The 11707-nt window shown below is 42.7% G+C and overlaps 1 protein-coding gene across 1 annotated transcript; it reads right to left on the bottom strand.

The window, feature by feature from the left end:
• Positions 1–2305: 2305 nt before the first annotated feature.
• aspa (aspartoacylase) lies at positions 2306–9138 on the bottom strand. Its single transcript, XM_027004307.3, has 6 exons — positions 8486–9138; positions 6469–6664; positions 5773–5866; positions 5391–5498; positions 4625–4734; positions 2306–4013 (listed from the first exon to the last, which is right to left on the bottom strand). Exons 1-6 carry the CDS (start codon positions 8791–8793, stop codon positions 3816–3818), a joined length of 1014 nt encoding a protein of 337 aa, XP_026860108.2. The 5' UTR covers positions 8794–9138; the 3' UTR covers positions 2306–3815.
• Between the last annotated feature and the right edge of the window lie 2569 nt (positions 9139–11707).

An 11707-nucleotide genomic window follows, 5' to 3' on the forward strand; every position in this document is an offset into this window, starting at 1 on the left:
AGTCTTCCAGTAATCTTATTGCTTTATTAGCCATGTCAGTTATGCAGAGGAAAAGCTAGTTGAGTATCAGTTACAGGAAACGTGTAGCTGCGCCCCGGATCTCCACAAGTGCCTTTCTGGACACCGGCCCAGTACGAAGAGATCATTCCACTAAAGACATGCTCGACTCTGCAGCTTTGCTGTCAGTGGTGGATCAGTTTGGCACGTCAGAAAAATTAGACATGCGAAGGATAGAAATTGTTGATTTTCATTAATGTTCAATTCAAACGATTTATATATATATATATATATATATATATATATATATATATATATATATATATATATATATATATATATATAATGAGTGAGTGAGCTGGAATAAATATAATATGCTTATTTTATTTTTTTTATTTATTTATTCCAGCTCACTCTTCCAGTGGGCAGATCATATAGGCAGTATGTTTGCTGTTCTTAGGATATCGCTCTTCTGGACTGAGACTGATATTGCCACTCCTTTATCTTGCATATGTCCCTGTATACAATCCCTGCCAATTAATGGTGTCTTTCCTTGCCAGCGTCTTGCATCCTGCTAGTAGGTGCTGGATTATCCCAGAGGCTCCTTTGCACAGTCTGCAACTTTGGTCTTGTCTAGTATACCACATCCTTAGTTCACCTGACCTAGTGCTCAGTGCTCAGCCATGGTTGGTGCCCGTTTTCTATCCTTCAGTCCTGCCTTTTCCATCCATTGGTAGAATTGTCTCATATCATGCATCTCTGTTGTCTGTCTGCTTATATTTTATTGAGGGGCTTATACTGCCATGGCACCTCCTCTGTTTCCATGGTGACCAGGTCTCCCATTTGACTGAGACACTCCCTCATCAGGTCATTGTTGGGGGCCATTTTTTGGATTCATTCACGGATCTTTCTTGTCTATTACACTTTGCAGGACCTTCCACACTTTTCCGCCCTTTTCCGGCTGACGTACAGTCTTTGGATTTAGCTCTTGGGTTGAATGCCTCCTGTATCGTTGTCAGTGTTGCCAGCTTCCAGTTCTTCTTTTTATCATCTTATTGTGCCGGTTGTGAATCTGATGACTGGCAAGGCATACGTGATTATGGCTTTGATCATTATTCCTATTTACCTGGCTCTCGGCGACCTGCCTTACCCTGTGGAGGTGTTTAGGTGTGTCTGTCTTTGAATGGAGTGTCCACGTAGGCGTATCTGTGCTCCAGCTGTGATACATGGCTTTGTGGAAATTCCCCCTCAGTCCGGATCACTTTTCCTTTTTAAGCAGTCAGCTGAACACAGTTCCAGCCTGAATGACATTCCTATGTCCTTTCCTTTCAGCTGAAGAAGGACCTCCAACCAAAACATCCTGTTTCTCTGGAAACCTGAAATGTTTGACACTGAAATGTTTACTATAACTTTCTTTCTCTATGCATACATACATGTGTGTGTGGGAGAAAAACAAATGTAGAAAAATTGCTGTGAAAAACCAAATGACAGTCACAAAAAGGCTCTGACAAAGTCCCATACGATGCCAACGCTGTCGGAGTGATGTCCTAATTCTCTGTCTTGAGTCTGATCACAGGGGCAGAGGACCAGAAAAGACACTTTCTCTCAGTTCAGACAGAGTCATCTGCAGGATAAAGGTTTCATATGCAACAAAGAACCTCTTTAAATGACACTCCTTAAAAGAGTGCAGAGAAGGAGGGAGGGAGAGAGAGAAACAGACAGAAGCCAAGAGCAGTGTAGCTCGGTCTCTCAGCAGCATGATGACTGGCATCTGCCTGGTCTCTTTACAAATTCAACAGGAGGTCTTTCAATCTGTGCTTAGAATAAGATGTTCTACACCATCCAAAGAAACTATGTTCAGTGTGCAACAAGACAGAATCTTTGGTCAAAGCAAATGCCAAAGTAAAATAAGATTCTTATATTTATAATACCTAGGGACAACTTGAAATTTTACTTTTATACCCCACACGCTTGGGAATGCTAAGACCTGAGCGAGAATTTCTACTGGAGGACGAGTTTTGGGGCCCTGGGACTTTAACAGTGGGGGGAAAAAAATAGGAATTAGGTTGTTTTTGTAATCTAGAGGCAAATATCGCCCTCTAGTGGATTTCAAGCATAAATGAATATGTAAAAAGGAAGACAAAATACATGAAGGACAGGGAGCTTGCAGCCAGTTTTGCGATCTCTCCTTTAGGTTCCTATTACAATCTGGGTTTCACGTCTTTTAATGAGCACATAAAGGTTTTTGGATACAAATTAAGCAGTACGCAATTCTTAGTTCAAGAAGCAAATTCAAAACACAACCAGATGCAGACATCAACCGATACAAGTTTATTACAAATGATCTACTCATCATGAATCGATGTAATAAAGGCTGGATTAATAATCTTATATATAATCTTATATATATTACAAATATAAAATAATCTAATTTTAAATGAATACATTACACATATTTCACATTTAACATATTTTAACTTGATTGTCTATGATTGCTAAGTACTAAATTTATATTCTACCAAGCAAAAGACAATACGTTCAACTTTAATGAGAATATAATATTTTTTGCATAGGTCAGTATGATCATCTACAACCATTAAATGAAACTCTTTAAGAACAAAACATTGTACACCAATGTTGTTTATGTCTTTACAAAATCAGTGGACAAATTACACAATTCCTCATAATTTACACAAACATAATTTATGTCAAGTCAGCTGCACTACATATTAACATCACAATAACACAATCACGTTATGATGCGTGGAGCGTCTGTTCTGTCTGTTCCATTCACCCACTATTCTTAAGGCAAATGGCAAGATAGCACCAGTGGACTCTAGAATAGGGAAACGTGCACCAAGTTAGTCAGTCATCAAACTACACATGGGCTACGGACACTAACCACATAGCTGCACTTGCATGTGCAAACGTCGAAGAACGCAGACACGATGGACTTAACCGACCGAGACTACATCACACGTGGACCTTCTTATCGCTATACAAATGAATGTACAACACCCAGGACCACAGTACAGAAACCCACAGTACATACACAGTTTGCTTAGGTATTTCTTAACATACATCAGTCAGAGTGTTAGGAGGTTGTCTGGTGCTCGATTAAGGCTATTTCAGGTTGATATGTAAGTGTATACCGAACCAGAGGGCGTCTCGAAGTTCAGCTATGGCCTCTGAAAAGAACGCAAGGTCAATGAAAACCTGAAGCAGGGAATCATTCTAATCTTTTACTCTCGCAAGCTCCTCCAGAAGGGAAACGTCTAGTCTGGAGTCGGCAGAAGACCAGAAATTACAATGGCCTCCAAAACCAAGCCAGGCGGTGTTATGATACTGCTACAGTTTCCTGTGTTCCTGAGGTTAAGTAAATGAAAAATACAAGAAAATAGCCTTGAAATGTGCATGCATTGTTGAGTCCTAAAAGTCTTTGTGAATGTGTTCTAGTATGAACATATTCCAGAAAGTAATTCATTATTCATAAAAATAAACTAGAACTGCAGTCAGATACAAAACTATGTTAGCTATTAAACAAACTTTAAAAACACATATAAAAATATTGGAAGTTTCTTTGTATTGCAAAAAGATTAAGCTTTAGTTTAATAAACAATAATCAGACTGAATAATATTTTACATTAGTGAGAAATAATCATTCCTGTTTCCTTTATGTGGACAGTGCGCTTTACATAATCGGAGTAAAACCTGTGTGACAATGAAAGTTTAGTGAAACCTCGTGAAAGCGCCAGACCATTCACTAAGTGCGGTGTAAGAGGGCGGGTCAGAGGTCGAGGCGGAGGAGGCTGCCTCGGCTATTCGGAGGCTTTTCGTATGGCAGCGGCTGCCAGCGTCTCCCTGCGGGTGGCAACGAACGCCTGCTGCTTCTCATAGTAGGCAGCCTCGTTAATGAACGCGGGGTACACGGGGCCGTCGCCGGCGTACGGGATGCTCCAGCCGTCAAAGGTCTGGAACATGGGGTCGCCTGGATTCAGAGGTTCCCAGTCACAGTCCTACGGGGGGGGGGGGGGGGGGGGGGGTTAGAGGAGTGAGAGGTGAAAAGAGAGAGATTGAGGGAGCGAGAGAAAAGGAGGGAGAGCGTGAGAGGGAGTGAGATCATGAGCGAGACAGGAAGGCAGAAAGAAGAGAAGGAAACAGGAGAAGAGAGCGAGAATGTGAGTTTTACACGCAGTACACACAGCGGGGCGGAGCCTTGAGCAGAGGGGAGGTCATAACATTAAAGAAATGGGCCTCTACCCTTCGTCTTGTGGTGGGGCCTCAGAATTTGGCGCAACGCCGATGGCAGAAACCTGAGAGTCAGCGCAGATATGGAGGGAGTCGCACAATGTAAAGGAGCAAGAGACCCAGGAGCATACTCAAATATGCAAGTGGCATGTTTATTATGTTTTCAACAGGTGAAACATTTATAGATTATGTTCAGGGCATCCCAAAGTTTATTATTTTTTATAGAGATGCACTGGGTAACTGTGTGCACCATCTCGCTCTCCAACTCACAAGAGTAACATGCGTCTATACTGATATATTCTTTTCGTCAAGTATATGGCTGTCTGTTGGCATCAGACCGCACACATATCCTGTCAGGTCAGTTTGGTAGCGTTGATACCTGTAGGCGAGGATGCACCATCGCTGTGATGTTGCCGTTGGTGTCTCGGGGGTAATCCACGCTCTCGTGCACCCTGAACGCCTCCACCGTGCATGTTGGGAACTCCACCCCTTCAAAGCAAACACCGCAGTCAAAAACCTGAACCCGCACACAGAGAGGTCAGACGCCGGACAAATGGAGAACGCACACAGTGGCAACAGTTGACAGTCGCGCGCTTGCAGTCAACAGTCGACAGTCGCGCGCTTGCGTGCAGGTGGGCGAGAGGGCAGAACGCCACTGACGCAGGCTACACGTGATTGCCCGAGGTTGCCTTTGCAATGAGCCCATGCGAGCGTACATTCAGGCTGAAATGAAAAGGGAAGCCTGCAGAGAACACATTGTCCTTAAAACCCGTAGCCATATGTGTACAGCCTCTGAGGTTCACACTGGAAAAGGAGCGCGGCAGGTGGACTGAGTCTGAACAACGTCACTCGCTGTAGTGGGAATGACGCAGCTTACGACAGGTCAATAAAGGAGTAGGGCGCACTGCTTTCTAAAAGACTTGGCCCGTGTAATAGGAAAGTTTCCGAAAAGCAACATCGTGTCGTGACTAACATACTGAGTGGATGCACAGATGCTTAAAAGATCTGCAGTATGTTGCTCGATTTCTGTGATTTCTGTAAATCAGGAACGAGGCCTGGTCAAATCTCTAGTAAACCTCCAAAATAACAACAGGTCACCGGTTAACTTGCATGTTAATCTCCATGGAGCTTTTCATTAGCCTTACCGCTGTTGAACAGCTCAATGAAGTCCAGTGCGTGCTTCACTATCATACGCATGGACTCGAAAATATTGCTTCTCAAAACTCCTTGAGGCTGGGGACCCACTTCAAGACCTGAAAAACACAACCCCGAGCATTCAGAAACGCCTGCACTTTCCAAAATTACTCAACGGCATGACAGTTCAACTTCCTCACGGAATCGTCTGCCATGCAGGCTAAGAGGATAAACAAGCACACATGCTTTGGCAACACTGACAATCTTTAAAAAGCTTGGACAATCTTTTCCAGAGGGAAATTCCTAGAGGTTAACTAGACAGAGCGGCCAGGTCTGGGTGCTGCATTAAAAGGAAATCTCGAACATCTGAATGTGGTGAGACTTTGCACTCACCTACAGGGTGCGTGGACACCGAGCGTGTGGTGGCATACCTGAGCTGGGGGTGCTCGTTCAGCAGCACCGCGCAGCTCTCAGGGGCCGCAGCTTTCTAGATGCAAGAGACCCAGTTAGCCGACGGTGCTCAGGGAACACTGACCTTTGCAACACCTCAAATGAACTGTGTGTGAGCGCATGGCCTTCGCATCATCGCAATGGGAGGAAAAGCCTTGCGTTCTGTTGATAGCCTTGCATTCAAACGATGATCATCGACGCTTATTAAGACGATCATCAAAATGCTATGGTGTAAATCATTTTCTGTTATGGCCTATTATAGAAGAAAATATTTTGTAGCTACAAAGTGGTGCCATGATTGTAATGGCACATGAATCGCAGTCTATAATATTTGTTAGTGGATGCTACTATTGTTTTTGTGAGGATCCTAAGGGTGCCCTGTCTCACTGAGAGACTGCTCCAGTTACATGGCCCTCCCTTGTACCTGAGCTGCATCATGTTAATACAGCAGCCAGTTTTGATCGCCCTACCATAACAGACAGGCTCAAAGGCCACATTTAACACTGCTTTACTGTTCAGTGTGAAGCCAGAGTATACAGACTTAATCTGACATGCTCACTTGCTTATATGGGATTCAAACTAATTCCATCCACTCTGTTTTTCTCCATTTAAAAAAAAAAAAAAAAGCACATTCCTTACTTTGATGTAATGAACCATCTGAAGGTTGAAGTGGTCTGTGGAGCTCTCCAAGATCAGGGTGGAGCCCATGTTGGATGTGGTGTTGTGGAGGTCGAAGATGACGTCATAAGCATCGGGGCTACCCTTGGGCCCAAACAGCTGATTAATTTCCTTGGCCCTCTGGACTTCGTATGGTAGCCCGTCCCCACTGGGGGTGCTGGGGAGAGATTGGTCTGACAGATGAAAGGCTGGCAATAAACACAGGGTAAGTAAGGAGATCTCCTTTTTTCAGTGCTTAATCTAAATGAGCTGTGTTCAGACTTTCCATTCTGGTCCTAAGAAGTCCTAATAAATTTATACGGTGATGCTAATCTGTTTATCTTATTTATTTATTTATTATTATTTTTTAAGATTGAGCACATACGTACACGCACACACACACACACACACACACATTCATATACCTCCATTCAGATTATAAAGATGCCACAAATACATGACAGAGTGGGGAAAGGTCAATGTGACCATGTCATTTGACCGGTTTCTATGACAACCATCAAGCAACATATTTAATGTGTAACAGCTTTAGTTAATACCTTACTGGGTAATGCAACAAAGTGCTGGACCACCCATGAGAAACAATATTTAAGATAAGAGTTTACTTTTCTTAAACGGAGCTCCTGTTTTAGTGTGCACTGGATGAAAACCTTAATAAAAGCGGCTGTGCAATAACTAATAAACACACAGACAATGACAGACAAACGTCTGGCAAAGTAACTGATGCAAACCCTTCATGTACAGAGCAATGTCTAGGGAGTCAACACAGTATTCCAAACAGCTCATTTGGCATTATGTCTTTCTTTAAACAAATAAACAGGTTGTTGGGATGAGAGAGTGAGATGGAGCACACTGGTGCTTTGTCACAATGTGAAAGACAAAAGCATAACTTTCAGCACACACTGTCCCATACATACCCTACAGAGAGGTATTGTTTTTCAGAACCACAAGACTATTTTATATTGCACAATGACATTTCATTTACAGAGACTCATTTTACAGCTATGCCTGCGTTCAAAGCGTCTGCAGTTCAGATGATTGGTGAGTACATAATTTAAATGGGGGGGGGGGGGGGGCATCAAAGCGCTACCTGAAGTACTTCTACAGTCAAACAACAAAACACAATTGTGTGTGCATTGTTTGTTTTAAATTGGGTCAAACCGAGAGCTTGGCTGGGAAACAGAGACAAACACAATCGAAATCCATGTTCAAGTATTTATCTCCACGACAGTGTCGGCCCTTTGACCTCAGTATCGTCAAACTGAGAAAGCAATTAGTCCTCTCCGTCTCCATAACCTGCCTTTGGCAGGTTTTCAGTTTCAAGAACTTCAAAGAAGTATATTCATTCAATTCAATTCAGTTCAATAAAGGGTATTCCATTTCCCTTAGTTTCAGACGAAATCCTCATGTATAACATTGCCTAACAACAATAGGGCGAAAACTAGTAAGACTGGCTAACATAACGCAACCTTACGCTACATTACGGTAAAAAGCTGCCTATGGAAAGCTAGTCCATAACACTTCCACAGTAGCACAAATAACTGAGCTGCGGGTCCGTCACAACGTCGACGTTATGCATTAAAAGACCAGGACTGAGTCCTGCCGTCACCGAAAACACTCCGAGTCGCGTTTCACTGACTTTTTCCCCGACTTAAATTCCGTCGGTGTGGGCTCACAGGAGCTGCATTTGTCGTGCGCTGTCGCTTTGGACATGCTTTGACATGCTCGGTAATTCTGCATTCAGTTCCAAGCGTGGTGAAGTTTTGACCCCATTGCGAAGTGTCCTCTCTTAAGTCACCAAAGGCTATATAATGCAGAACACCCATATCTCATCATAAACAGCGCCAGCAAACCGGAGCGCTGTTTTCAACCCCAGAAACCAGAAAAACAAGTCGACGCTGGCCACGAGTATTTAACGAGGTTACAGCAGGAAGCAGCACCGGGCTGAATAAAGACACTGACAATCGCCATCGTGTTTTACCTGAGGTTTTCCGGCGTGAAGGCTCTATTCAAATCCGTGTCGATGTACCTTGTGCATTTCTCAACGGCTCCGGGGTTGGTTATAAAGGGTTTCGTTAGCACCCCGTTTCTCTGCACCTCGGCGCCGTTCTTCATCCACATGTTAACCAGCGTTATTCCGGACATCTCGTTCCCGTGCGTGCCGCCGAAAATAGCCACCCGTCGGACTCGGGGGAAACAAGCGGCGTTACAGGGCGAACTCATAGCGACGGTGCCCCATCCGAGGTGACCGCTGGTCTGAACGGCATTATATAACAGTCCCGTTTGCATGTCATGCCCACGCTCCGGGCGCTACTCCGTCTGTGTGGACCGCGTTAGGCTTGCGCGGGTTGGGTTGCGTGGAGTGGCGCCGTGGGAGCCCGTGGAAGCCCGTCCCACCCGTGACAGCCGTGGACACAAACCACACTCCTGCACAAAGGAAGACGCCCGGCTTTCGGTCTGCTGTCCGCACGGCCAAAATCCTGAGTTCCGCAGTTTGTGAAATAAACAAATACTCGCGAGGCAAAATAATATATTTCGGTCGTTTTAGTGTAGCAGTATGTCCTTTGACATTCAGTTTTGACATTCAGGTTTGACATTCACTGCAATATGGTCAAAATACGGTCTGCTGTTCTGTTCGTTCACCTTTCCCTGAGATTACCCATTAAAGAGAGCACTTTGAGAGCACTTTGATAGAGCTTGTCGACGGATAAAGAACGATGCCTAATATGTGATTGATTGTTATGGTGCCATTTAGGCAAAGCACTATGAGAAGTGTAATCTGGATCAAATTCAAACAAATGTTTACACATTTGATTTATCTACTCATAATTATACTAAGAAATTGCATCTTTGTTGGCAAAAACAGTAAATCAAAGACCATCTATGCTTTTGTGGGTTTATTCTTCATTCATACTAAACAGAATTTCATAGGAAAGTTTATCCATAACCTGTAAATGCCAGCACTAACTGAGAGTTTTACAAGCTTTCCAGGTTGATCATTTTGTTATTTTGTGATGTTTGTCTTCTGTGGATGGATGTGTTTTTCTGTGCCCTGTTTTTAGTTGGGACTATGTAACACAAACATTCCTCGAGACTGATGGTCAGAAGTGCATTCAACATCTGAAGCCAGAAGAATCTCCCTGAGAAGGTATGTGGATGAAATATGGTAAGGGGCCAAAGCTTCAAAAAGGGGAACCCAGACTCCTCTGAGTCATGTGTTAGTCTTGTCTAAGCTTCCTTTTACTAAAGCCTTGTCTGGTTCGATCAGTACTATTAAGGCAATGGTAAAATAGCCTGGATTTGAAATATATAGAAACCTGGGCAAAGGTATTGAATACAAACTGTCTGATAGCACTATGTTTTCACTCCCCCCACTCCGCAAAAAATAAAAAAATAAAATAAAATAAATTTAAAAATGTAAAAAAGCTACACACAGGGCAGCTTGCTTTTGCTCCAAGTCCTTTTTTAGGTTCCAGGAGGTCTATTTCCCATGAAACCTGAGAATGTAGGAGAACACGTCACCTGTCTAGTGACATTTAGAGCCAGAAGAAATGCCTTCACAAACACCAAAAGAGGAAGAGATACCAAAACAAAAACAACCCAAACAAAATCACACTGTGTATGCAAAGTAGATCAACTATAAAACACACATCAGAGACATGCATGTGTAATTGTGTGTTTATGAGAGAGGAGTGTGTAGGGACTAAAGGCCCTGACTAAACCTTCAGTCTTTACCAAAGTCCTATCTGTGTACATGTACATTGTCGAGAGAGAACGTGCTCTGATCAGGTGGTTTCCAAACTTGCTCCAAAGTGCACAGAACTTCCACTTCACTGCAGAACTGGAAAAAGAGCAGGTTTGACTGCTAGAACATGAAATGATATGTAAACCTAAGTAACAGTCATCAGAAATACATAAATATATAAAATGCTTCCATAATATTAGGTGTAACAGGTAAAGTCCGTCTTCACCCTTCTGTGTTGGTTTCTCTCTCTAACCATAACACATATAGTTTAGACAAACCGATGAGACATCATAGTGTTGGATCCCCTCTAGAGACTGTGTCCAGGCATAGTACTACACACATTTACAGACAGACAGGCCTGGCAGCTCATAAAATGACGCAATGATCAATCGCAGTGGTTCACAGCCATTAATAAGAGAAGCAGTGTAACCCAGTTCTGAAGCTAAGCTATCACCCAAAACGCTAGCAGCGTTGAACGCGATTGTTATTTTTATGGACTATCTCCTAGTAGCCTTCTTTCATTGCTGGTTAAGAAGAAGCACAGTGCTGCAACACGCATCAACACGTTGATGGGAACCTGGAACCTTCAGAAACGTGTCTCAACCTTGAACGTGCCTGTCTTGTTTTTTGTGGAGTTTTACCATACCCACTGACTGTACCCATTGACCCCTGCCTGCCTGGTTTCTCATTTTTGCATCTGGTCCTGCTTTATTGGTCTCCGTAGTTACCCTGTCAGTAGTTATCCATACAGTGCCTGTGTCTGCTTCATCACAATATTTTATACATATATAAAATCTACTGACATAATTGCTTTCTTTTTACTGTTGGCGTAATGTTTGCCAAGTGTTCAGCCCATGACCAGATTCTACTCACCTGACTCCTCACTAGTTTACTTGGTCCCGTGATAGTGTTGATATTTTTTTAAATGTTCAAAGGGGATAAAAGCTAGACACGCACAGTCTTTGTATTTGTGTTATATACAATTTAATTTGTAAAACTCTATATCATGTGATTGCATTTGGCTTGTACATTATTTAAAGATAGGAACAGAGCACCAGTTACCTTAAAACACACAAAGCTCAGATTTCTACACGGAATTGTGTGATGTACAGTGAATGTCTAAATATTAATCATGTTTAAATAATTAAATCAGAATGAACTGTTGTCAATAGTTCAGCAAGAATTGGTTTTATATATTGCTGTCAATATCTCCCTGTAATGTATCCATTCTCTGCTGTGCATATTTAATATGGTAAACCTAATTTAGTCTAGTCAAAGAGTAAACATCTGACAAGGCACATTACTTTACTGATAAGGAACTTCTTGGTTATACGTACTTACTCTTAATCTACAAGAGAACTATGCTATACAATGTGCTCTTCCCAACATAATTTGCAATTATAATGTAATGTTCATACCACACTTTAAACCTTATTTCTGTCCCCTCCTCCCCAAAAT

Source organism: Electrophorus electricus, chromosome 8, assembly GCF_041902795.1.
Source record: "Electrophorus electricus isolate QZ-2024a chromosome 8, ASM4190279v1, whole genome shotgun sequence".
Taxonomy (NCBI): domain Eukaryota; kingdom Metazoa; phylum Chordata; class Actinopteri; order Gymnotiformes; family Gymnotidae; genus Electrophorus; species Electrophorus electricus.